This window comes from Amblyraja radiata, chromosome 12, assembly GCF_010909765.2.
Source record: "Amblyraja radiata isolate CabotCenter1 chromosome 12, sAmbRad1.1.pri, whole genome shotgun sequence".
Lineage (NCBI taxonomy): Eukaryota > Metazoa > Chordata > Chondrichthyes > Rajiformes > Rajidae > Amblyraja > Amblyraja radiata.
In genome coordinates, this window is record NC_045967.1 from 37,892,490 (window position 1) to 37,919,790 (window position 27,301).

General features: G+C 39.9%; 1 protein-coding gene across 2 annotated transcripts in view; it reads right to left on the reverse strand.

Moving 5' to 3' along the window:
* The window catches only part of xpnpep2 (X-prolyl aminopeptidase 2), an 85,391-nt gene that overhangs the window by 9,863 nt on the left and 48,227 nt on the right, over positions 1-27,301 (reverse strand). For both annotated transcript variants that reach the window (XM_033030554.1, XM_033030553.1), the window contains 9 exons: positions 24,687-24,882; positions 22,842-22,931; positions 21,657-21,766; positions 20,806-20,883; positions 11,193-11,264; positions 7,628-7,688; positions 5,517-5,586; positions 2,227-2,331; positions 170-232 (listed from right to left, as the gene is read on the reverse strand). In XM_033030554.1, coding sequence (XP_032886445.1) covers positions 170-232; positions 2,227-2,331; positions 5,517-5,586; positions 7,628-7,688; positions 11,193-11,264; positions 20,806-20,883; positions 21,657-21,766; positions 22,842-22,931; positions 24,687-24,882 — 845 coding nt within the window. The remainder of the gene's footprint in view (positions 1-169; positions 233-2,226; positions 2,332-5,516; positions 5,587-7,627; positions 7,689-11,192; positions 11,265-20,805; positions 20,884-21,656; positions 21,767-22,841; positions 22,932-24,686; positions 24,883-27,301) is intronic.

A 27,301-nucleotide genomic window follows, 5' to 3' on the forward strand; every position in this document is an offset into this window, starting at 1 on the left:
GAAGTTTCTTAACACTGAAATATTAAGTATTTAGTCTTACTTGAAAAATCAGCGCCTCCCTTCCCCCAGTTCAATGTGAAGTTCAAATGGAAGAATTCCACAATTTACTATTAAATATCCAAATTCTATATGTTTGACAGGATCCATTAAACTTAAAAACAATGCTTACCTATAGATGTAAACATTCCCTCATCCAATGACCACGTTTGACCACTCCCAATGCCAACTGGCCCTGTGCATAAATAAAAAAGAATCAATGTAAAAGTATTTCTTAGGAGTGTGCTTCCTTGACATTTTATGTTGTTTTCCACAAATTCTCAAGGCACTCTTTAGTTTTATGCAGTTAAAAACAATACTTACCTAGAAATTGGGTTACACAATTTCTTGTTTTCTAGAACGTCATTTTGTACAGTGCTTGCACTGATTTGGTTGAAAATAAGTCTACAATAATGTCAGAATTGTTTTGCACCTTGGAGAATGTGCGGAATCGTGATGTGCGTGGGCCTTCATGGGAGCAAGTACCATTGTAATCAAGATTCCCCTGCTTGCCACTTGGAAAAAAATGTTTGCCCTTAAGGCACAATTCCCAAGGCACCAGCTGATATGGGGAAAAGGGAAGATACAAGGGAAAGAGTCTTTGCAATTATGCCTCCTCTCTCGGGATTAACTAATTACCCCACTAGCATCATCTAGTACACCTATCTCCATACTCTTGATCCCTGTGAGATTATAGTTTTGAGCCAAATTTAATAAGGCAGTCTCTGGTGAGTTTTGAGGCAAGCCTTTCTCAACGTGGCAGAGTGAAAAATGCAGTATTGTTCCCTTGGGGTTTAAAATATATATACTAACAATGTAATTTCCTGGATGTGGGAGCTCCAGGTTTTGTGACAAGAGCCTGAAACATACAATATGCAGCTGGAAGTGCCTGGTGCAATTTTACTAGTGATTTATTCCAAGTAAAATCAATATTGGATCATGTAGCACTAAAATAAGATGCTTGTGAACCAGTTTCTGTGTGTTAATACACAAAAGACTTAAGGTCTGTGTGTGTAATGGTAGCATGCAATGTTTTAATGCATTCTCTGAAATCACATTTTCTCAAAGTTTAAGAGGCAATAGATATTTTAGCATTTCCACTAAATCAGAGGAGATAAGAATATGACACCATTGCATTGAGTATTTGTACCTAATCAAGCAGGATAGCTTCAAGATTAAATAGTTTGTTGAGGAAACCCCCAAAACACTCTGATGCCTGCTATTCTGGTTGACAAATATTAACATATTGGCCAATGCTTAAAGCAACAATGCACAATGAGCACAAGGGCAACATTACAATCTTTTGGGGAAACTCCCTTACAAAATAAAATTGTCTCTTTCTTACCTTTCCTCTTAATTTCTTGACCCATTCAATTTTGCTTCAAACAGATAATTTTCTAATTGGAAAATTGCATGCATTATCTGCTCCTCTGGATGTAGTTCCTCAAAGGGTGGCTAGCTGTAAATGTATCCCAATATTGATAGATTCAATAGCTTTCCTGAAAACTTATTCCGCATGAGAGGAATAGATCAGGTGGACGCACAGAATCTCGGGCCCAGAGTGGAGGGGTTCGAGAACCAGAGGGCATTGGTTTAAGATTTCATAGGAATTTGAGGGGTAACTTTCTAATGCAAAGCGTGGTGGCTGTATGGAATGAGCTGCCAGTGGAAGTAGTTGAGGCAAGGAACATTCACAACATTTAAGAAGCAATTAGATAGATACACAGATAGGACAAGTTTAGCGGGATATGGGCCAAACTCAGGCAAGTGGGACCAGTGTGGATGGGACATATCGGTCAGTGTGGGCAAGTTGGGCCAAAGGGCCTGTTTCCACACTGTGTCAAGCATATTATGACTCATATCTGAATTGGCATCCAGTTACTAACAAACTAATATCAACCTGTCAGTTTGGTTTTATCGACTTTCCACAGTGAATAATGCTATGTCAATTTTCTTTACAATGCTGAAAATTTCTTGCACACAAATGCTTTTAAATGGAAACTATAACTCTTTCAGGACTTTGAAACACAGCAGGAGAAATCCTCACATTACTTTTGCAGCTTTCACCACCTTAGGCCCGCTTCGGCCCACTCCTAAACATTTCCTACCTTGATGTTGGGGATAATTGGCAAATGCTTGCTTACTTTATAATGCAGAGGTGCAATGATATTAGTTTAAAAAAACGCTCACATTCATGAACACCAAGGAAGTTGCCAATCCCGTGTCCAGTTCCATGCCTGTAGTTCAATCCTACTTCCCACAATGAATGTCGAGCCCATACATCAAGTGAATCTCCTGATGGCAAACACATTATTATAAAGGCGTAAACAGAATTTTATAGATTTAACGGGAGTACACATCTTTTCCAAAATACCCTATGGAACGCTGTACTTTTGAGAAATATTTTCACCCAGTGTAAATGGGTGCTAAGTAGTTATGAGCATTAGCTCACTAAATCCACACCAACCATCTCCAGACTTTATGCCTCAATAACACGATGAAACATGCCCTCCCTATTTATCTAGGTTGCTCTTAATCTTATTATTGTTCGATAAATTCACTTTATTTGATATCTGTTCTCAGGCAGGCTGGGTTCACTGGTAAAACTGGTATTTATTACTGTGGCTGTGGACAATAATAACTGAGAAATGATAAGCTCCCTTGTTAAAAGCATCGACCTATTTGCTCAAGGAAGCACTAGGATGATAGAGTGGCGCCTACAAGCTGCAGTGATTTGGGTTTAATCCTGACCCATGGTACTGTCTATGTGTAGTTTGTATATACTCTCTTTAACTATGTAAGCACCCTCATGGTGCTCTAGTTTCCCCCCACATTCCAAAGACATGCGAGTTGGTAGGTTGGATGACTACTGTAGAATGTGTGCCAATGAATGGTTGAATCTGTGGAGAGTAAAAGGAATGTTGGGAGAAAAAAAATGGTATCAGTGCAAGATCAGTGTAAATGGGTACTAAATAGTTAAGAGTCTTAAGGTCCTGTCCCACTTACGTGTCCATGGCACGCAAATTACACAACCTCGTCGTCGCATTGTGGCGCATGGGCATCGTGTGGCCGGTCCCACTGAGAAGTGCGGAGCGTTATGTAGTTGTGCGCGGTATCGCACGGCGCTCCGGGATTTTGTACCGAACGAAATCTTCGCGCGCCACCGGCCTGTCGAGTAACTGACGGCCAAAGTGGGACAGGCCCAAACCCATGGTGTGACGCAACGTCTCACCTCCAACAGCAGCAGAAGCAGGCAAACGATCGCCGAGCTCGGCCTGGGGCTCACGGCTGTTGCGGATCCGGATCCGCCCCCACTTCTACTCCCAGAGCGGGGCCAAGAAAATTGAAGATAGACACAAAATGCAGGAGTAATTCAGCGGGAACGGCAGCATCTCTGGAGAGAAGGAATGGGTGACATTGCGGGTCAAGACCCTTCTTTCAGACTGAAGAAGGATCTCGATCCAAAACGTCACCCATTGCTTCTCTCCAGAGATGCTGACGGCCCCGCTGAGTTACGCCTGCATTTTGTGTCCATCTTCAAATTATGTCACGTGCTCCAGACGGCTGTACGGGAGCATGAAGACGCGCGCGACCTTCGCAGGACCGCCGCGCCTGCACACGACGACAAGGTCGCGTAATTAGCTTGCCAAGGACACGTAAGTGGGACAGGGGCTTTAGCTCACTAAATCCACACCAACCATCTCCAGACTTTATGCCTCAATAACACTATGAAACATGCCCTCCCTATTTATCAAAGCTGCTATTAATCTTGTTATGCGCCTTTTTAAGTCTCCCTTCAGAGTTTTTTGACCCAAAGAAAAAACCTTAGTTCATGAAACATTCCCTAGAGCACAACTTTCCATTTCAGACAACTTACTTGTACATGTTCCCCATCCTGCACTCTCTCCAATACAATCATATATTTCATGCATTCAGGTTTCCAGTACTGTACATATACTCAAGTTGTGACCTAACTAGTGTTGCATTTAATTCTAGCATAACCTCAGTAATATTATAAACCACTCCAGTTTACTGATTAAATCAGAAAAGTAAAACAAGATTTTCCTTAACTGAGTTCCCTGTTTAGAAATCAAAGTAAGGGAGGTTTTAAGCACAATATCGTATCTGTGTGTGGTGTAACAATCTATGCGGTAAACTGGAAATGCCAGAATAGGTTGACTGATGCATGATATCACAGATGAAAAAGCCCCTAAACATCAGGCATAAAATTCTAAAAGCACACATAATATTGCTTTCGGATGAGATTGAGAGGATTTACAAATGTCAGTCATAGCCGATATTAACATATTTTAACTCTGTTCAGTCAATAACATTTCTACATTTTCTAAGTAAGTTAACTGAAGCACTTCTTGGTCAACTGATTGCAATGTGTCTGTGACGAAAAAGATCTCAGATTTAAACCAGAGAAATGTGATTCTTGCCATAGAATGGAGGGAGCGACATCATTCAAATTGATTATTGTTGCAGCAGAATGGAAAATATCCAAACTAATCAAACATGTCTGATTTGGATAGAACTGGGCAAGTTGCTATCTGGAGTGGACACAGAAATAAACTAAGTAATGCTATCTATTGCAAAAATGAGGTTAATGAGTTATCTGTCTGTAGAAGGTTCCTTACCTAAACCATCACTTACCCATTTTCATAAGTTATAGGAGCAGAATTAGGCCATTTGGCCCATCAAGTCTACTCCGCCATTCAATCATGGCTGATCTATCTTTCCCTCTCAACCCCATTTTCCTGCCTTCTCCCCAAAACCCCTGACTCACATACTAATCATCTGTCAATCTCCACCTTGCAAATATCCATTGATTTGGCCTCCATGGCCTTCTGTGGCAATAGATCCCTCAGATTCACCACCCTCTGACTAAATAAATTCCCCCTCATCTCCTTTCTAATGGTATGTCCTTTTATTCTGAAGCAATGGGCTCTGGTCCTAGACTCTCTCACTAGTGGAAACATACACTCCATAGCCACTCTATCCAGGCCATTCACTATTCAGTAAGTTTCAATGAGGTCTCTCCTCAGCCTTCTAAACTCAAGCGAGGACAGACCCAGCACCGTAAAACGCTCATCATACGTTAACCCAAATAATTATTGGAATCATTCTCGTACACATACTCTGGACCTTGTCCAACATCAACACATCCTTCCTCAGATACAGGGCCCAAAACTGCTCACATTACTCCAAATGCGGTCTGATCAGTGCCTTATAAATGCCTCAGCATTACATCCTTGTTTTTATATTCTAATCTCCAGGGATGCTGCCTGACCCGCTGAATTACTCCAGCACTTTTTAGTCTATTTTGATAAACCAGCATCTGCAGTTCCTTGTTTCGACTTAATGGGTTATTGTCAGCATACACACAGTTTTTTAATCATAAAAATGACCAGCAGACACACCTTATATTGAAAGCATGCAATCATAAACTGGGCTTGTTCACTCATTCACTGCCTTACCCATTGTTCTGGCAGGGAAGATAGATCGAGCCGTGTCAATCTGTCCCATTAGCACGCGAGTGTAAGCTTCCTGATAAATATTTAAAAGTACATGATTCATTAAAGAACATTATCATTCTAAATCCATAAGCTAATATGAAAGTTTAATTCATGTTTAATTGAGGATCTCTATTCATTTAAATTAAATTCAACAGTTCTAAATCTCTTCTTCTTTTCGTGTCTTTGAAGCTGGTTGGTTATATGACAGTTTCCCATTCCTTTACACAGTCCTTTGCGTTTTTATTGAACACTGCAAGATCCTTTGGGCTGCACTGGTTGGGTAGTAGGGGGCAGACAAGGCAGTGCTGCATTGTATGGTCCTCTTCTCCACATTCACAGGTGGTTTGGCCAGTTTCATAGCCCCATCTGGCCATGGCAGCTTTTGATCGCCCTGTTCCTGTTCTCAGGCGGTTGAGCGTCTTCCACTGGACCCATGGTGCTTCTGAGCCCGGAGGGGGGGCTTCAGAAGGAGGGGTACCCATGTCAGTAGGAGGGGGGTCGTCCTCAAGCTTTTTTGTCCATAGTTGGAGTCTGGTTTCTTCCCGTGATGCTATTAGGGGCTGGACATGGCTGAGAAAGCTTCTCCTGGGCTTCAGCCGTTGGGCCGGGGGTACACGTCCGTAGAGGAGGTGGCGTTCATCGCTGGTGGCCTTGGTCATCTCTACTCGGCTGGCGACTTCCCGTCTCACATCAGCAGGGGCAATGCCAGCGAGGAGGTGCAGGTTGTTTATGTTGGTGGGCTTCAAGCAGCCAGTGATTGAGCAGCAGGTGTTATTCAACGCTGGGTCTAGTTTCTTGGCATGGGATGATCTCTCCCAAACAGGACACGCATACTCTCTAAATGATTTGGCCCAATTTCAGAATTTTTTCAATACACAAGTATAGAACAGTTACTCCAATGGAATATTTTGAATAAAAATATAATTTAAAAAAAACTTTAAAAATGATCACAGTTCAATTAAAGTTTCAGTGTGTAATAGTAAAAACTTATATAAGAGAAAGTAAAAACATAACAATGGTTCCTTTAAATAGAGGAACAAAGACCAAGAGTTGGAGACAATGACACAAATCCTTATAATAAGGATTCTGGGTAAAAATGCTATAAAGTGGACACAAAAAATGTATATTTCAGACACAATATCAATTCAAAATTAGGATGAAGACGCCATTATCATTGCGATTTAGAATGTCTTGTTTTTGTAGATTTGTTGGAGCTATGGAGATTATATTCACTAAGAATTAAAGAATGTTAATACAGATTCCGCCGATTCTTGATGTGCATGTTCAATGTACAACATTGGAAACCAAGGAAATAATATGTAAAAAGAAACTGTTCTTTTATTTGAATTGCCGGTTGATAATACCACAGGGATTTAGTTCTTTAATGGAAGTTTGGAAATGTAATACAACATGCAGTAAATGGGCGACTATGGGTGGAAATTTGTCCAATACCAACGGCTCAGTAAATCCTGCACATGTAAGTAGTATTTACTGTCTGGGAGTTATTGATAACTCTGAGAATGCACTTAAAGGGCCCGTCCCACTTTCATGACCTAATTCACAACCTCTGCCGAGTTTGCCCTTGACTCATGCTCGCAGCATGGTCGTCACAAGGTCGTAGGAGGTCGTAGGTAGGTCGTAGCAGGCTGTGATGCTAGTCGTAGGTACTCGTGGCATCAAGTAGGTCGGGCGTCAGATAAATACAACAAGTGGTCAAAGTATTCAGCAGGTTTGACTAAAACAATGGTAAGAGAAGCAAAGTTAATGTTTCAGATCAAAGATCCTTCATCGGATATTGGGAAGAAGACAAAAGAAGCTTACTGATTTGTCTTTTGCAAGATATGTATGAACTGTTGGGGATGTTGAGAACAATTTTAGTAATCTATCGGTTCTTTATTTGGGATCAAAATAACCCAAAGGCATTTGAAGTTTGAAATTGGTCTATTGGCAAGCTCAATAGGTAATTTTTTTTTTCATTTCAGACTGATACAATGAAATTGGAGTTGGTGATCGTGTTCATGGAAATCAACACCATCAGATGATTAGATTGGTAGAATTCCAAATTCACCTACCTTTTGAAAATCAGTTGGTATTCCCCAATGTACTGTACGGGTAATATCTGTTGTTCCATCTCTGAGTTTTTAATACAAAGCAAGAATGTTTAAAACAAAGCATTCAAATATCAAAGACCCAAAGTGCCTGACCATCTCTTTCACTTCCAACTAGATTTCTTCTCAGAAGTGTTTCCAGCAAAAGCAATTGGGCATTTTTCCATTGAATTTTAAGACACAAATTATGTTTAGCAAAGTAGAATTTCCCCCATTCTTTTGTTATAGCTTTAAAAATATTATGTTAAAAATGTATCTCATTCAGGACCATACACTACCTTCAGGATTAATTAGATCCTACCTGATAATATTTGCAGATCTTTGAGGAAGACTCAAAAAATAAACTGGATCTCTATGAGTCCAAGGACCTTTGTTGAGACATATTGATGTTACTAAATTTACAAATACTGTTCACCAATCCAGTCAGTCAATAGCATTGTGTAGTTTTTTTAAAGTCACTTTAAATGGTTTTATATAAGTTATTTGCAAGGGCTAAAACTGTACTCTGATAAATCAATCTTTACAAAGTCATTACTTTTATCTAAACCAAAACAGGATTGAATATTTTTTGTATTTTAAAGCATTTGTAAATGCAACGTGCAAATGTGGTCAAATGGAAATCAGGAGCAAAGAAAACATTTCACAATGAGCATAACTTGCACTGGAATTGGCAACTGCCCTTGGAACCTTCCAACTATTTCCCATTTTCGGAAATATCCCAAAACATTTTCCACACAATAAATCTGAAATACTGCCAGCTCATGCTGTTTCCTCGGCAAACATGGCAGCTGCTTTCTACAAAGCTAGATCCTGCAAACTGGAATGAAGCGAAAGAGAAAAAAGGGGGAAATTCATGAAGAGATTCAGAATATGGGAAATGTTCCTGGGTCTAAATCATTACAACCACTGAACCCCTTCCCTGTGTATGAGGTATCTCATTGTTTGTTTTTTTAACTTTAAGAACATTATTTAATACTTTAGAGCATCATGTAATGCATTTCTATGTGTCTTCATTGAATAAGGTTTGAATGATAAAAGGTAAAGTTAATATACATGAGACTAAAGATATGTTTGTGATTGACTAAATGAGATTTTTTTGATGATATTACACTGTATAGTATTTGATAAACTGTTTTTGTGCAGTCCAGTCAAAAAGATCAATTATCTGCACTTGTCTATATTTTACTTATGGTTAAAACTAGTTGTCTACTATTCTTTTTTGTTCCTACCAAATGGTAAGCAGGTTAGTCTAGATATTGGAAAAGCTGCTGTATGGCCTGCAATAGTGTAACTTCATTTACTCATTACTATTTAGGTCATGGACTCGTCGTTGAAATAGTTCTTGGGACTATAGTGAGACCCAAAAATGTTGCACATTCTTGGAACAGCCAGGTATGAATGTGTGGAGTGGATAAATACATTTCAACTTCTATTTTGTCAATTATCCTCTCATATTGGATCCCATTGCAATGGAAAAAAAACATGGCAGATCCAGGATCTAGATATCTATCCTTTACATATATTGCCCTATTGCCCTGTTCAACACAAAGTTGTCCCCGTGTATACTATAATTTGCTTGGATAGCATGTAAACAAAGATTTTAATTGTATCTTGTTACACATGACAAAAAAAGATATCAATATCGCTACAATTCCAGCACCAAATAATCACACAGATTTTAACACAATGCTATTTCTATCCAGGAGTAAATGCTAGCCTATCTCCACCACGTTTCTTCATTAGTCAACTCATATTTGTCCATTGCTTTCATCAATTAAAAGACCCATGCTGCAGGTGCATTCTTTAGAATGGTTTAGATGGGGGGGGGAAAAGAATGTATTTAATCATGGAGTGAAATTTTGCTCAATTAACCCAAAATAAATTATATTTATTTACAATGGAATCTAAGGAAAATTGTTGATAATTTGAAAGAACTTCCTTAAGCTAATGGAGGATTAACATAGCAAAATCTGTGTCACCCCAACCAGTAACTCTACTGTCTAAAGGCATCTTTCTATTTTCCTAACTACTAGTATGCATTTGAAGCTCCAAAATATTGTGTAATAAATCAGTAAACATAGAAACATAGAAAATAGGTGCAGGAGTAGGCCATTCGGCCCTTCGAGCCTGCACCGCCATTCAATATGATCATGGCTGATCATCCAACTCAGTATCCTGTACCTGCCTTCTCTCCATACCCCCTGATCCCTTTTGCCACAAGGGCCACATCTAACTCCCTCTTAAATATAGCCAATGAACTGGCCGCAACTACCTTCTGTGGCAGAGAATTCCAGAGATTCACCACTCTCTGTGTGAAAAATGTTTTCCTCATCTCGGTCCTAAAAGATTTCCCCCTTATCCTTAAACTGTGACCCCTTGTTCCGGACTTCCCCAACATCGGGAACAATCTTCCTGCATTTAGCCTGTCCAACCCCTTAAGAATTTTGTAAGTTTCTATAAGATCCCCCCTCAATCTTCTAATTTCTAGCGAGTACAAGCCGAGTCTATCCAGTCTTTCTTCATATGAAAGTCCTGACATCCCAGGAATCAGTCTGGCGAACCTTCTCTGTACTCCCTCTATGGCAAGAATGTCTTTCCTCAGATTAGGAGACCAAAACTGTACGCAATACTCCAGGTGTGGTCTCACCAAGACCCTGTACAACTGCAGTAGAACCTCCCTGCTCCTATACTCAAATCCTTTTGCTATGAATGCTAACATACCATTCGCCTTCTTCACTGCCTGCTACACCTGCATGCCTACTTTTAATGACTGGTGTACCATGACACCCAGGTCTCGTTGCATCTCCCCCTTTCCTAATCGGCCACCATTCAGATAACAGTCTACTTTCCTGTTTTTGCCACCAAAGTGGATAACCTCACATTTATCCACATTATACTGCAGTATTCAGATTAAATCATTGGATGCGTTCAGTTCATCGTGTTTCATTCAAATATTGGGTAATACCAGCTTCATTGAGGTAATAAAAAGATAAAAAGTTGGACTGAATGACCAACAAAGAAAGGGATTTCCAATGTTTTGAAGTTATGGGGGAGGATGAGTTAAGGGCCTGTCCCACGGGCATGCGACCTCCCGCTTCTGGTTTGGTCGTGCTTTCTGCATGCCGTACGGCTCAAGTGACCACGTTAGGTCGTGCTTGCCGGATGCAGGCGCATGCTGGTGGGACCTGCCCTTTAGGTCGCGCTTGCCGTGGGACAGGCCCTTTAATGTTTGAGCTTGATTTCCAATGAAGCTTGACAGTCAAGATACAATGTTTGCAGTGAAAATTGATCAGGAACCTGTTTGGCTATAGTCATTGATAACTCTGTGTTGTTGTTTTAAGATCAATTCACAGATTTTGATCATGCCTCAGTTTTTCACATAAGCAGGTGACCTTTTATTGCTGAATCTACACTGCAGCACAGATACGGTAAATCTTTACCAACATGAATTATTTCTATCATATAAAAAGGAGATTAGCTGAAGATGGATTGGTAATTTATACAATCATTTGTGAATGTTGAAACTTACAGGTACTGTCCTCCAGAATCAACCAAGTACATCTCATCTGGTGTCAGCTTTCTTTGGTTTTCTTCATTGGGACTAGCCAAAAAAATGAATAAGACATTATTGACACTGATAACTGTGATCCAGGAAAACAACCTCAGATTTGAACAATGAGTTTAAACTGCAGATTTAATTAAAATATGGTAGCATACTTTTTGAATTTCTAGGAAATGTATGTTTCCTCCTCTACATCCTCAAAATATTGAAATTGAGACATTAAATGGTACTCTTATTCTAATTCAACAGACACATTTTTGGCCCTCTCTGTTGACATGCCATGGCATTACCACCACTGAACCCATCTGAATAACAGACATAAAATGATGGAGTAACCCAACAGGTCAGGCAGCTGCTCTGGAGTCAAGGAATAAGTGATGTTTCAGGTCGAGACCCTTCATCAGTCTGTCTCGACCTGAAACATCACCTATTCCTTTTCTCCAGAGATGCTGCCTGACCTGATGCTGAGTTACGCCAGCATTTGTGTCTATCTTCGGTGTCAACCAGCATCTGCAGTTCCTCCTTACAACATTTGCATAACATCTCAGGTCTGCCTCTATCTAGAACTTAATAGGGCCAGCCATGAAAGTACTGTAGCTCCAAGAACACATTGCAGACTGGGTATCCTTTGCCCCATCCAAATCTTTTGCAGAATCAATGAGTTGGGATGGAATAGCTTTCACCTTTCTCCAGTTCCAACAACACTCAGGAAGTTCAGTGTAAGCAGTAGCTTCATTGTCATTCCATTCATTGTGTTAAACATTCACTCTGTCTACCACTAGGTTGTGGTAGCTCTAGGTGCATTAAGGCACTAAGGTTGCAAGACTGGAAGTTAAGATAAGCTTTGGCAAATTGCGTTGGTGTATTTTGCCAAAAATATTCTTACCGTCTAACCTCATAAACTCTACCACTTAAAAGGCTGCAGTCATTAGGAAAAATCACCATCTACAAGTTCATCTCCAAGTCACGCATCATTGTGACCTGGAAATACGGAATTGTTCCCTTTTTTCTTTCTGGATTTGAATTCTGGACATTACTATCCAAAAGCAATATGTTGGTATATTACTCACAAGGACTATGGGTTCAAACAAATAGCTTATTACCACCCTCTCAACAGTAATAATAAATAGGCACCAAATCTATTGCCAGGGTTGCTATAACATAAGAATGAATGAAACAAATTCATGGAATTTTAATGCTTAATTCTATTATTGTCGATCTGCTAATAACCACTTTCAAACCCAATTTCAATATCATCTAATATAGATATCTGGTGGTATGATACAATGGGGAAGTGCATCTGAGGAACCTACACAAAATGCATAAGCCTCTTTTTGTCTTTCACTATGTGTTTGTTTTGAATTTGATCACCACTTCTTTGAAAGGCCAGTATTTCACTTTTGTATGCCTACCACAATGCTGACTAACCACCTAACATCTGAACTTTGCCCTTATCGTGTTAAAACAACATTGAAATAGTGCATGAAAGTGACATTTCCCTTGGTTCACAACTACAGTGAACCTAGTATGACAGCAAACAATTATTGGCCATGGGAGCAAGGAACTGACGTCATGACAGTGGTGTTTCCAACCATCATTGATTGTCCAGGACTTTCCACAAATGGGAATTTGATCCCTTGGAGGACAACTGCCAGAGATACATCTTTCCCTCGTGGTTCCTAGTTTACATTATTTCCTATCAACTTATCACCTACAATAAATCACTGAGATTATTTTAAGCTAATTAGTAAAGGTATGTCCACTTATTTTACTTAAAAAAAATATTTGGGCAAGTATTTGCATTGCCAAAACATAGAAGGCCGCAGACCAAGTGCTGGTAAATAAGATTAGTATAGATGTGTATATAGTATAAGATTAGATGTGTACTTTATGGACAACATGGACATTGTGAGCCAATGGGCCTATTTCTGTGTTGTATGACTCTGGTTTAGTCAATTGGGAATGAGGGTTAAAGAATGGAAAATCAAATTTAAGTCTGACAAGTATGAGGTGTTGCACTTTGGTACATCAAACCAAGGTAGGACAACATGCACAGTAAATAGTAGAGCCCTGGAGAATTTTGCAGAACAGAGACATCTAGGAGTATAGGTGCATGGTTCCCTGAAAATGGCAAGTCAGGTGAATAGTGTGGTGAAGAAATCCTTTGGAATGCTTGCCTTCATTGGGAAAGATATTGAGTACAAAAGTTGGGACATCGTGGTGCAACTGTAAAAGTCGTTGGTGAGACCACACTATTGTATGCAATTCTGGTTGCCTATCTATAGGAAGGAAAAGTGTCTGGAAGTTGAAAAGGGTGCAGAAAAGATTTACAAGAATGGTACCTGGGCTTGAGACATCAGATATAGCACGAGGTTGGATAATATTGGATTGTTTTATTGCAATGTAGGAGATCAAAGACGTAACCTTATTTAGGTGTACAAGATCATGAGGGATATGCATAAAATAAACACTCACAGAGTAGAGGTTTCTGAAACTCAAGGGCATAGGCTTAAGGTGAGAGGGGAGAGATTTAAGAGGGACCTTAGGGGCAACATTTTGACCCAGATGGTAGTCTGTATCTGGAATGAGGTGCCAGAGGAAGCTATAGAAGCAGATACAATTACAACTTTTAAAAGACATTTGGACAGATATCTGGATAGGAAGAGTTAGGAGGTTGATGAGCCAAATTCAAGGAAATAGGAATATCCCAGCATGTCAACGTGGTTCTCATGGACAAGGTGGGCTGAATGCCCTGTACAGCTCTTTGACTCTGTGATTTACTGCCTATGATATAATTTGTTGCCCGAGTGTTGCAAAGTTGTATAAAATGTCTCAGAGGTAATAAAAACGTTGACTTCCATGCAAACAAGGCCAACCACAAATCACAAGAGATAATATCAGCAAGAGATAATATTCCTCTTCTAACAGAAAAAATGTGGAATGTACGTTTTACTCCTTATGATTAATGGCCTGCGAATTATCTTGCAGGAAGGAGTGTGCAGAAATGTCCAATTTCCAAGGGTGTAAATGCATTAGAGGACTATTTATTATCAGAAAACAAGCATTCTCTCAATTTTAATTAAAAAGAAAGTCATCAACCCCTTTTAAATGTATGCGTTACAAATTTTAAACATTTTGACCACTTTAGTTAAATAGGCCCCATGAAACTATGCATGAGGGTCGGGGATTTTTTTTGAAGCTGTTTAAGTTAATTGCTTTGAAAGTTAAGATTAGAATTCAACCATTGACCTCCAGATTCATTCTATTGTGACAGATGGGGAGATGGTTTAAGGTTAGAATAACTTGATCTATTTTGGTTACTGGCAAGGCTAAAAACTTGTCAAACCTAAGTGGAATGATATTTAGTGCATATTAAAGTAAGAGTATATTAGGAAAACATAAAAATTAGCTTTTCTTTTATTTCAACAGTTCTTTGATTTTATGGCACATTATGGTCAGGTTGCACTGCTGTTGCTCCCATTTTCTCGCGAATTTAAAAAAAATCATAAAACTACTTTTTAGTTGCTATAATTTTCTCTTTTTTAATCTTCCTTTCCATTATTGTTTAAAAGTCCAAAGGCAAATTATTTTAAATGTCAAGTTGCAGAGGTCAGATTTCCTGTTCTTTTGATGATTCCTGCGTAGCATTGGCTCAGAGGAGAGAAAATCAGTTTTAATTAATGCTGGAGCCTTGAGATAGACACAAAAAGCTGGAGTAACTCAGTGAGTCAAGCACCATCTCTGGAGAAAAGGACACGGTGACGTTTCAGGTTGACACCCAATGTCACCTATTCCTTTTCTCCAGAGATGCTGCCTGACCCGCTGAGTTACTCCAGCTTTTTGTGTCTACCTTCGGTGTAAACCAGCATCTGCAATTCCTTCCTACACTATTGATTAACGCTGGATTTGGCAGGAGCAGAGGTGAGGGAGAAGAATGGGTGTGAACGTCATCCTCTGTTGCATGCACTAAATATTTTATAAAGTAATGTATGCACATGCAAGTTTGTTTCAGAAGTTCAATATTGTTGAAATAATGGGATCAAATTTTGAAAGGTGAGTTTAACATGCATATTTTATCTCTATATGTATATGCCCAATATTTTCACATGGATTGAACCCCACCACACTGACTATTGACATATATATTTGGACATTCACGTAGCATTGGTACAGTTTTGCCACAATTTTCCTGCTTGGCCTCAACCTTCTATGTCTTTAAACTTTCTAATTTCCAGTGAGCTGGGACATTCGGCCAACTTACTTCATGTTAAAAGCAATGTAGGGTGAAACAGTGTCACAGCTGGTGGAGCTGCTGCCTCATAGTACCAGAGACCCAGGTTTAATCCCCACTTCGGGTGTTGGCTGTGTGTAGTTTACCCATTCTCCCTGGGACCTCTGGGTACTCCACTTCCCTCCCACATCTCAAAGACGGTCGGGTTGTAGATTGGCAGCCACGCTTCCGTCAGTCTGTCCCAGGGCAGCTGTGGCTACAGAAGTAGCTTACCACCACCGAGTGTGACCGAGGAGTGAATGAATAATGCGATGTAAAGCGCCTTGAGTATTAGAAAGACGCTATATAAATCCCATCCATTATTATTATTATTATAATTGTCCCTGATGTGCAGAGTGTGGATGAGAAAGTGAGATAACGTGAACGGGTGATTAATGGTTGGGGTGGACATGGCCTGTTTTCATGCTGTACCTCTAAACTAATTGACTACTGTTAATCTTTCATGACATATTTCCACTAACCGCTCTTGTCAGTCCTTCAGAGGACTATTAAGAGCCACGTGCTTCAAATTATAGCAACTCACCTGTTTAATGTCTCTGGTGCAATTGTAGATTTATGTGACAGTTGGCAATTATGTGCTTTGTAACATAGTGTATTTTATCTAATTACCTATAGCATCAGTAATGATTAACCAGCACTATAACTATTTGTTCAATTAGTAATTTGGCAACAAATAACATGTCCAAAATCACTTCTAAATCATAAAGTAGCACAGATAATAATCTAAAAATCGTGATGCATCAGAACTAAGTTTCATGTATGTGTATCATTATATCATCTAGTTAGTATATTAAAAAAGAACATGAGTTTCTGTCTTATGCACCTTCCATACTGCTGCCATGAAACTCTGTCATATTCCAAAAAGATAAAGAAAAGTATGACATCTGGGATCGAGGACTAATCTGGTAGGGAGAGGGGATATAAGCTCACTAGAACATGGTTAGAGATTTTATTGGGACTTGCGCCAGGATGGGTTTAGACAATGGAGGCTGGTTTGGATTGTATCAGCTTGAGTCGGCACAGTGGCGCAGCGGTAGAGTTGATCCCTTACAGCACCCGAGTTCGATCCTGACTAGGGGTGCTGTCTATACGGAGTTTGTACGTTCTCCTTGTGACCGCGTGGTGACCAGGTTCTCCCTGTGACCAGGTGCTCCAGTTTCCTCCCACTCTCCACAGATGTACAGGTTTGTAGGTTAATTAGCTTCTGTAAATTGTCCCTAGTGTGTTGTACTCTGCATGTGTACGGGTGCTTGCTGGGTCAGCAGGGACTTGATGGGCCGAAAGGGTTGTTTCCATGCTGTACTTCTAAAGTCTAAGATAAAGCTGGCAGAAAATCTCTACCTTACTGAGGGGAGGGAAGAAGGGGATGGTTGGAACTGTGTGGGGGCAGTGCTCAGAAATGTTGGGGGGGAAATCAGTGAGTTAGGGAATTGGAGGGGCAGGTGGAGGGATTTGTAGTTAAAGATCATCTAAGTATGAGTGGATTGGAAGTGAGGGTTGGTGCCTGTGTAGAAGGTAAGTAGATCATTGCCCAGCCTAGGCCAATATTGTGTTAGTAGTTGCCTTAAAAATACCCAAATGACTGACAGTCATAGGACAATATGAACTTTGTTCCTTTGGTCCATGGGAGAAAGGGTGCTATTTGATGCATGACATTATGTAAGGTGCACAAGAAAATATTTTCAAGTGCAGAGTACAGAAAGAAACAGTGCTAACAACCTAATTTCTGGGCCTGCGTTGATAAGGTTGAAAATTAGCTCATAAATATTGTTCAAAATATTCAAATATCCAGCTTACGGCAGGAAGAGGCACTAGAAATAAACAGCAACACAGGTATCAAAGTCCTCATTACTTTTTGAAATTGCAGTTCATAATCAGGTAAACTTGTACTAATGATTAACAAAGTCATTTAAATAATTTATTCCTAATGTTTTCATCTATAATTGTCCTTCACTTACAGCACCAAAAGTGACTATCAGGGCAGAATAGAAGTATAAAACGTATATAATTGTGATAAGCAAGACTAAAGATATAGAGTTAGAATCATTTGCAGTATTGTGTGCAGTTCTGGCTGCCCCATTAAAGGAAGTATTTGGAGGCTTTGAAGAGGGTATTCATTTTAAAGCAGTGATCCATAGGTTCTTGATTAGTAAAGGTGTCAAAGTTTTTGGGAGGATGGCAGAAGAATGGGGTTAGGAGGGAAAAATAGATTAGCTATGATTGAATGCTGGAGCAAACTTGATGGGTCAAATAGCTTATATCTGCTCCTACAGTATGTCTGAATTTATGTATGAGAGTGACATGCAAAAGGCTATTAAAGTGGCACATGGGGCTGGAGGAACATGGATCACATGCAAGCAAGGAAGATTAGTTTAACTTGGCATCATGTTTGTCACAGATCTTATGTGTTGAAGAATCTGTTCCTGTGCTGTACTGTTCTATCTTATTTGGCTCGCTGAGTAATGGTAAACCTTGAATATATTTTGATCCAAAGGTTCAAATCCATCTTAAGAAGTGCGAAAAATAAACAAAAAATCAAGGGTAAAAGAGAATACACCATGATTGTAATACATCAAAGCTGGTGCAGCAATAACCCTGCAGTCGGTGGGGAATCTTTGCAAATAGGAAAGTAACCAAAGATAATTGATAGACCAAAATGCTGGAGTAACTCAGCGGGACAGGCAGCATCTCTGGAGAGAAGAAATGGGTGACTTCACCCATTCCTTCTCTCCAGAGATGCTGCCTGTCCCGCTGAGTTACTCCAGCATTTTGTGTCTGTCTTTGGTGTAAACCAGCATCTGCTGTTCCTACGCAAAGCTAGGCTAGATAATTGGCTAGAAAGTAACATAACTTGCATCCCAAGCAAGGTTTAAAAAATGTTGGCAGGTGGCAGGACAAAAAATGACTGCCGAATTGTGAACAGTTTCATAGAGGTAGGCCCACAAGTGAGTGACCTTGGAGAGAAACTTCCCAGGTACATTTACAGGTTTGAGAACACTGCTCGTCTCCTTCCCAACATCACTTGTCATCTGGCGCCACCTGCAGGGGATATGGCATGTCCAGTAATAGACAGGTTGATCAGACACAAGGTGCTGGAGTAACTCAGCAAGTCAGGCAACATCCCTGGAAAAATATGGATGGGTCACGCTTCGGGACGAGAACCTCCTTCAGATCAGACAGGATCACCGAATTACACCGTAGATAGGACCTTGTAGAATTACACAGCAGACAGGACCTTACGGAATTATACAGCAGACAAGACCTTGCGGAATTACACTTCAGCAGGCAGGACATTGTCATCAGAGCCCAGGGAGTTGGCAAGCGGGATCACATTTTCAGATGAAGACAATGTAAGTGTGATCCCAATCAGCCAAGTACAGGCTACCTTTTACATGTCGGCTGGTGATGTGAAAAGTACTGTCTGAAAGGGTGGAAGCAAACTCATGTCAGTGACTTTGGGAAGAGAGCATTTGAAGGGGGTAAATATGCCTGTGAGGAAAGAGCAGGGAACTGGGATTAATTAATTCTACCACAGAAATAATTGAAACTGAAAAGCTTCCCTTGGATTTAAATCAATTTATGATTTAAAAAAATAGTGCAAATTTGGTTAGGAAATAGCATAGTTTGATTTGACGATAAAATGAGCTGAATATTACCATGGTTGCACTTTTGGTAAGGCTTGTACCTGCCTGTGGTCTTTTTAAGGCATTTTTTAAATTGTAATTTGTGGCCAGTGCATCATGCAAATGGCAGGTGCCCTTTGACAAGTGCCTGGAACCTGTTTGAACAGGGCAAACAACTTGGTCTCTTTCAACAATCAAATTGAAGATTTTGCAATGAGCAGTGTAAAATGTGATCCAGGAAGTGTGAATTAGAAGTTCTAATTCAAAAGCAAATTGTGAGCAGGTAGACAATATAGTGGTGAAGAAATGAGATTTCAAAACTAATTTACGGTGCCAGGAATGTTGTTTGGATGTACATCGAGCCCTGTCCCTGAAGTCCCTCCCTTCCCCTCCCCCTGTGAGGTTATGAAAGCTGGAAACCTTGGGTTGAGGAGAGAAAGGTCGAGTTTTATCTGTTGTGAAAGCTATCAATGACATTCAGAGGTGTTTGGTAGGCTTGCCTTCATTGGTCAGGGTATTGAGTGCAGCAATTGAGACATCATGTTACAGCTTTATAAGATGGCGGTAAGGACACATTTGTAGTTACGTGCAGAGTTCTGGTCGCACTGCTGTAGAAAGCATGTCATTACATTTGAAAGGCTGTAGAAAAGATATACGAGAATGTTACTGGGTCTGGAGGCTCTGTCAGCTGAGTATTTCCCCCCTGGTGAGTAGGAGGCTGAGGTGTAACTTTATAGCGATATATAAAATCATGAGGGGCATAGTCTTTCCCCAAGGGTAGTGAGGGAAAATATTTGATAGGGATCTGAGAGGTAACATTTTCTCACACAAGGAATGTGTATCTGGAGCGAGCTGTTAGAGGAGTGACAGAGGTGGGTACAATTGCGACATTTAACAGATATGTGTAAGGCCTCTTATAAACAAATAAGGTTGGGAAGAATATCAGTTCAGTTCAGTTTAGTTTGTTGTCACGTGTAGCGAGGTACAGTGAAAAGCTTATATTGTGTGCGAACCAATCAGCATAAAGACAATACATGATTACAATCGATCCATTCACAGTGTATATATACATGATAAGGGAATAACGTTTAGTGCAAGTAAAGCCAAGCAAAGTCCGATCAAGGATAGTCCGAGGGTCACCAATGAGGTAGATGGTAGTACAGCACTGCTCTCTGGTTGTGGTAGGATGATTCAGTTGCCTTATAACAGCTGGGAAGAAACTGTCCCTGAATCTGGCAGTGTGCGTTTTCACACTTCTATACCTTTTGGCTGATGGTAGAGGGGCGAAGTGACCAGGGTGCGACCTGTCCTTAATTATGCTGCTGGACCAGGTGACCATATACTGCTGGATATGGGCCAGGTGCAGGTAAGTGGGACAGCTTGATCAGGCCATTTTGTTCGGTATGGATGAGATGGGCCAAAGGGCCTGTTTCCGTGCTGTATAGCTTCATGCCTATGACTCTATGTGCCCAACTTTGTGATATTTCAGTTCAAATCACTGAAGCTGCACTTCCCTTCAGAGCTGGCAGCTGCAGCCAACAAGATATGGCGAGTGTGGAAACACAATGCTAATGAATCATACCTGTCGCCGTACTGAGCTGATCAAGTGGTCTCGTCAGAATCAGTTAATTATTTATCCTGACAGCCCAGGTTCCTGTCCACTGACCTGTAGTGTGCAAGAGCTGCATTCAACCCACTGGCTGAGATGGTCTCGAAGCTGGGCCCTTTGGAATGATTCTGCTCACTGTAAAGGTGCAGGAGAAATCAATCCTCAGTTTTAGTACTGATTGTTAACGTGATGATAACACAGTAAAATTATTTTCACTTATCCAAGATCTGAACATTTTAGTTGATAATTATGGGACTTAGAAGTTTCATTCATTTACATGAGATTCCTCTGATCACTATTTTAAATGGGTGATGACAATACATTAAGATAATTCAAATATTGTATTGTGGTAAAATAGTAGATCATTTTAATGGTAGCGTTACCACCACTCGATTCTGGGATTATACTGATAACATTACAATATTTTTTTTTCTCTTGGAGCTAAAGACTAAGGCCCCTCAGAAATGTCTCTCATAAAAAGTAAAAACTGAAACATATCACAGTGGGATGAGAGTTTAGACTTCACAAGATATAGTCTGTGCATTCATACTGGCCTTTCATGTATTTCCATAAAACAAATGATCACATTGCAAATTATAGGATTCATTACCTCCAATGCTTTTTCGTAGTTATAATATCTCAGTAAAATAAAATATGTGCAAAGATTTTGTTTGGGTATATTGAGCCTTCTACAGATTGAAGAAGGGTCCCAACCCGAAATATCATCTATCCATTTTCTCCAGAGATGCTGCCTGACCTGCTGAGTTACTCCAGCATGTTGTGTCTATCTTTGGTATAAACCAGCATCTACAGTTCCTTTTTTTATATTTTAGTGCTACGATTCGAACTGGGAATCATCCAATGCACATACATTGTATTTCTATATAAAGTTTATGTAAGATGTTTACCTGCGCAACTTGTTTAAGTAATGTGCACCTGAGAGTTCAGTCTCGGTTCCTTTTGGAATAGTTTTTTCCAGCCACACAAAGTAACTAATGACAGCGACTGCATCACGCACCTGAGGAAAATAGCAGCTGTAAAGGCAAGTATATCATAATTATCCCAACCTTTCCTATCCCCTAAAGGAATACCAATATTGTTATCACTATCTCTCCTACTATCAACAACAACACAATCACAATCCCGCTCTCTCAGTCCAGAATTGAAATTGACTTTTCCAGCTCTTTAATGGCTTCCTCTTATGCATAGAAATTACTCTGACCAATTTAGCAATCTGTTAGTAGAGGCAGGGTCTTAAAGTGTGGAAAAAGGCCCTTTGGCCCAACTTACCCACACTGGCCATCATATCCCATCTACACTAGTCCAACCTGTCTGTGTTTGGCCCATATCCCTCCATACCTGTCCTATCCGTGCACCTGTCTAAATATTTCTTAAATGTAAGTAGTTTACCAGACTTTAAAAGAACGCACACTGCAATTTTTACATGTGAATTCATCAAATCATTCATCAGCAAGTATCGCTGAAAATAACTTCAAAGCACCCTCCTCTCCCATCCGTTGTTTTTCTGGGTGGATTTGATGAGGATGCAGGCAATGCATCATTGAAGTTGAATCATAAAGACAAATAGTTTTGCTGGGATTATCCCGTTGTGAATACTTCCTCTGTTTCAGCTGCTTTGTGAGAGTCATTTATACTGGTTATGGACACATCTAATTTCCCAAGCAGGATTTCAGTTTTACACATAATTCATTGACTTGTTCATTAAGTACAAAACAACAAAAAGGTCAGTAACCTTAAGGTATTGATTAGGGTGCAACCTGACTTGAACCCCTGATATAAACTGATATTTCAGTATTGTACTCAGGGGAAAATGGCTATAAGTATATTCAGTTCAAAGTAAAATAAATTCATACTACTTTTAGTTTAGGTAAGGTTGTTTATGAGTAGAAATTAAATTTCTTTACCAGTCTCTAGTAAAATCGATTTGCATTGATTAATTATTTGGCCTTATAAATGTGTCCCCTTAAACGCCATCATTTATCATTACTGATACATGCACAGAATTGACATGGCATCTTGGAATTTAGATCCCAGCTCAACCACCCTAGTGGCTTCGTTCTTTTTGTACTTACATGGGCTCTTTTCATCCCTTTCTGCTCCGTTGCATCCTTAGTAGCCTTGGAAATCTGAACTGGAGAGTACATATCAATGACTAATTTTGACTGCAAAAAATGGAAAATTACATCAGTTACTGATTTTCAGACTTACAACCGTGAGGTAGAATTCGTAATTTTTAAACTAGAAATGAATTAGCATGAAACTTTTTTTTCTATTGAATGGAAATGAGAACGAATCTGAATCCAAATATTTTTTTTCATATTATTTCAAAATATTTGTTAGGTTGCAGTCTTGAAGCATATGTAATGTTAATGTGAACATTACTTATTACCATAAGGCCCTATTAAGAATTGTGACATATGATGAACTGCTCTTTGGGCTGCATCAAAGTTTATAGATGGTTCCAAAGACAGCTTGTGAAGAGCTCTTGAATGTTACATGTTGAATTCCTTGTGCCAAACTTTAGACTTTTATACAATGTGGAAACAAGCCCTTTGGCCCACTGAGTTTAGTGAATAGGAAGGCATTATATCAAATGCTTTAGTGGAATAACTGGGTATCTTTTATATTATTGTAGAAACTATTTATTTCCAAGAAAATAATTCATTTATACCTATTCTGTGAAGTACTGTTCATGTATTAAGTGCCAGTAAATTATTATGTGACTGAATGAGAAGAGGATCACAATTTATCTTTGGGGACATTAGAGGTAGAGCATGGAGCACATTGAGAAACCATTGCTGGAGATGCTTGTTGATGGGTAAGAATAGTTAAGGACAGGTCTATTGCTCTTGGTGAATCTGGGGAATTCTTTCTCACAGACAGCCGTGGTGGCCAAATCACTGGATGTTTTTAAAGCAGAGATTGGTAGGTTCTTGGTTAGTAAGGTTGTCAAAGATTATGGGGAGAAGGCAGGAAAATGGGATTGAGAGGGAAAAATAGATCAGCCATGATTGAATGGGGATTCCGACTCAATGGGCTGACGCTCCTGTGTCGCATGCTATTGCACTGATCTATATAAAATAATGTTTGTAATCAACAGTGCTAAAGACTGCAGAGATATTGAAAAGGTCAAGATTACAGCAAATATTACAGTACATGTGGGTTTTGATGAATGATTATTAACCTGAAATAGTTTTTTTTTTAATATTATAAAATTCAGAAGCTAGAAATAAAACCAGAAAATTTTGAAAATATTCATAGATCATGCAGAATCTTTGGAAAGAAAAAAAAGAGTTAATGTTTCAGGTCCGAGACCCTAGCTGAAAAAGGGCCATTATTGTGAACCTTCTGAATTTTGTAGTCGGTAGGGCAGTACTCTGCATATCGCCAACTTGGACAATTTAACATTTTTATCAAGCCAATTAACCTACTAATTTGTACGTCTTTGGAGTGGGGGACGAAACCGAAGATCTCGGAGAAAACCCACGCAGATCACGGGAAGAACGTACAAACTCCATACAGACAGCACCCGTAGTCGGGATCGAACCCGGGTCTCTGGCGCTGCATTTTGCTGTAAGGCAGCAATACTACCGCTGTGCAGGTTTGTAGGTTAAAGGACCTCTGTAAATTTCTGATGAGAAAGTGGGATAACATAGAACTAGCGCGAATGGGTGATGGATGGTCAGTGTGGACTGGGTTAGCTGAAGGACCTGTTACCATACTAAACTAAACTAAACACCTGGATGCTGCAATCAACTACCATTTCAACTCAGAATATTACAGGAGAAAGATGATGGAGAGAAATTTGGTTAAGAGGAGAGTGAACAGTGATCTCAATATTGCAAATATTCAGGAAGTAGAAAGTATATTCAGTTTGTATTTGCAGAAGGATTTATTGAAAAATGTGTTGAATTTACCTCAGGAATGACTTTATAAACACTATAGGTTGTGTATTCTTGACCGATCCAGATGGTAACGTTTCCTTTAGCATATTCATCCACATTTTGTTGGATTTGGTCATAGGGCTTCAGTTGCACGCACTCAGCTGTGGTACAATGCGCATTCAAGTATTCTTTAATGTCTGGAGGCAGTCGTGATTCATTCACAAACAGTCTGGTCATTAAAATATATATTCAGACAACAAAAAGGACACAATGCATCAGTTTTAACCTGTCTGAGTTAGATAATTTATATATGTCGTAAATTGTATTATTTGTTTATATTAATACCTTATCCTTGCCTCAATACTTGTACACATACATACAATAATTTTCAGTTCAGTAGTGACCAGAAACATTTAATTTTCCAAGATTACATGACATTTGTCTAATTTAGTTCCAGCTTCTCTGGAAATATCCAGTCATATCGTGGGTTCACCAGGGAGTGGATGATTGGAGATGAGCCAGTGCTTTCTGCTTTTAGTTTTGTTTAGAGATCCAGCATGGAAACAGGGCTTTTTGCCCACCAAGTCCACGCCAACCATCGATCACCCATACACTAGTTCTATTTTAACCACCTTTCGCATACTATACGCAATTTGCAGAAGCCGATTAACCTAAAAACCTGCACATCTTCGGAATGTTGGAGGAAACCCGAGCACCTGGAGAAAACCCACGCAAGCACAGGGAGAACCTGGGTCTCTGGCAGTGGGAGGCAGGAACTCTACTGCTGTGCCACCGTGCCCCCATTGATTATATATTGAATCAATTTTGAATTGTTGTATGCCCAAACACACAGAGAAAAGGATGACATAGACATTGTTTGAACTTATTGGAGGGTAAAGAAGAAAGCACATAAGCTATTCTTGTTCAAATTATTGTTCAATGTGGAGAAGGAGGCAGGTTATGTCAGTAAAGGATTAATACAGTTACTTCCTCTGGCTATTTGTGCATCTACCAACTCCTGCCTTATCCTCAAGTGGGAACGAGGGAAAAATTAAACACTCATTGCCAAAAATGGTATTGTAACATATAATTCCAGGTTTTAATAAGAACACCCTCATGCTGCCAGAGACCCAGGTTTGATCCTGATCTTTGGTACTGTCTGTGTGGAATTTGCTTGTTCTCCCTGTGACTACGTGCGTTTCCCCTGGTTTCCTCCACATATAACCATATAACCATATAACCATATAACAATTACAGCACGGAAACAGGCCATCTCGACCCCTCTAGTCCGTGCCGAACACATAATCTCCCCTAGTCCCATATACCTGCGCTCAGACCATAACCCTCCATTCCTTTCCCATCCATATAACTATCCAATTTATTTTTAAATGATAAAAACGAACCTGCCTCCACCACCTTCACTGGAAGCTCATTCCACACAGCTACCACTCTCTGAGTAAAGAAGTTCCCCCTCATGTTACCCCGAAACTTCAGTCCCTTAATTCTCAAGTCATGTCCCCTTGTTTGAATCTTCCCTACTCTCAGTGGGAAAAGCTTTTCCACGTCAACTCTGTCTATCCCTCTCATCATTTTAAAAACCTCTATCAAGTCCCCCCTTAACCTTCTGCGCTCCAAAGAATAAAGCCCTAACTTCAACCTTTCTCTGTAACTTAGTTGCTGAAACCCAGGCAACATTCTTGTAAATCTCCTCTGTACTCTCTCTATTTTGTTGACATCCTTCCTATAATTAGGCGACCAAAATTGTACACCATACTCCAGAATTGGCCTCACCAATGCCTTGTACAATTTTAACATTACATCCCAACTTCTATACTCAATGCTCTGATTTATAAAGGCCAGCACACCAAAAGCTTTCTTTACCACCCTATCTACATGAGATTCCACTTTCAGGGAACTGTGCACAGTTATTCCCAGATCCCTCTGTTCACCTACATTCTTCAATTCCCTACCATTTACCATGTACGTCCTATTTTGATTTGTCCTGCCAAGATGTAGCACCTCACACTTATCAGCATTAAACTCCATCTGCCATCTCTCAGCCCACTCTTCCAACTGGCATAAATCTCTCTGTAAACTTTGAAACTCTACTTCATTACCCGCAACCCCACCTATCTTAGTATCATCTGCATACTTACTAATCCAATTTACCACACCATCGTCCAGATCATTGATGTACATGACAAACAACAGTGGACCCAACACAGATCCCTGTGGCACCCCACTCGTCACTGGCCTCCAACCTGACAAACAACCATCCACCATTACTCTCTGGCATCTCCCATTCAGCCACTGTTGAATCCATCTTGCTACTCCACCATTAATACCCAACCATTGAACCTTCTTAACCAACCTTCCATGAGGAACCTTGTCAAAGGCCTTACTGAAGTCCATATACACAACATCCACTGCTTTACCCTCATCAATTTCCCGAGTAACATCTTCAAAAAATTCAAGAAGATTAGTTAAACATGACCTTCCAGGCACAAATCCATGTTGACTGTTCCTAATCAGACCCTGTTTATCCAGATGCTTATATATATTATCTCTAAGTATTCTTTCCATTAATTTGCCCACCACTGACGTCAAACTAACAGGTCTATAATTGCTAGGTTTACTCTTAGACCCCT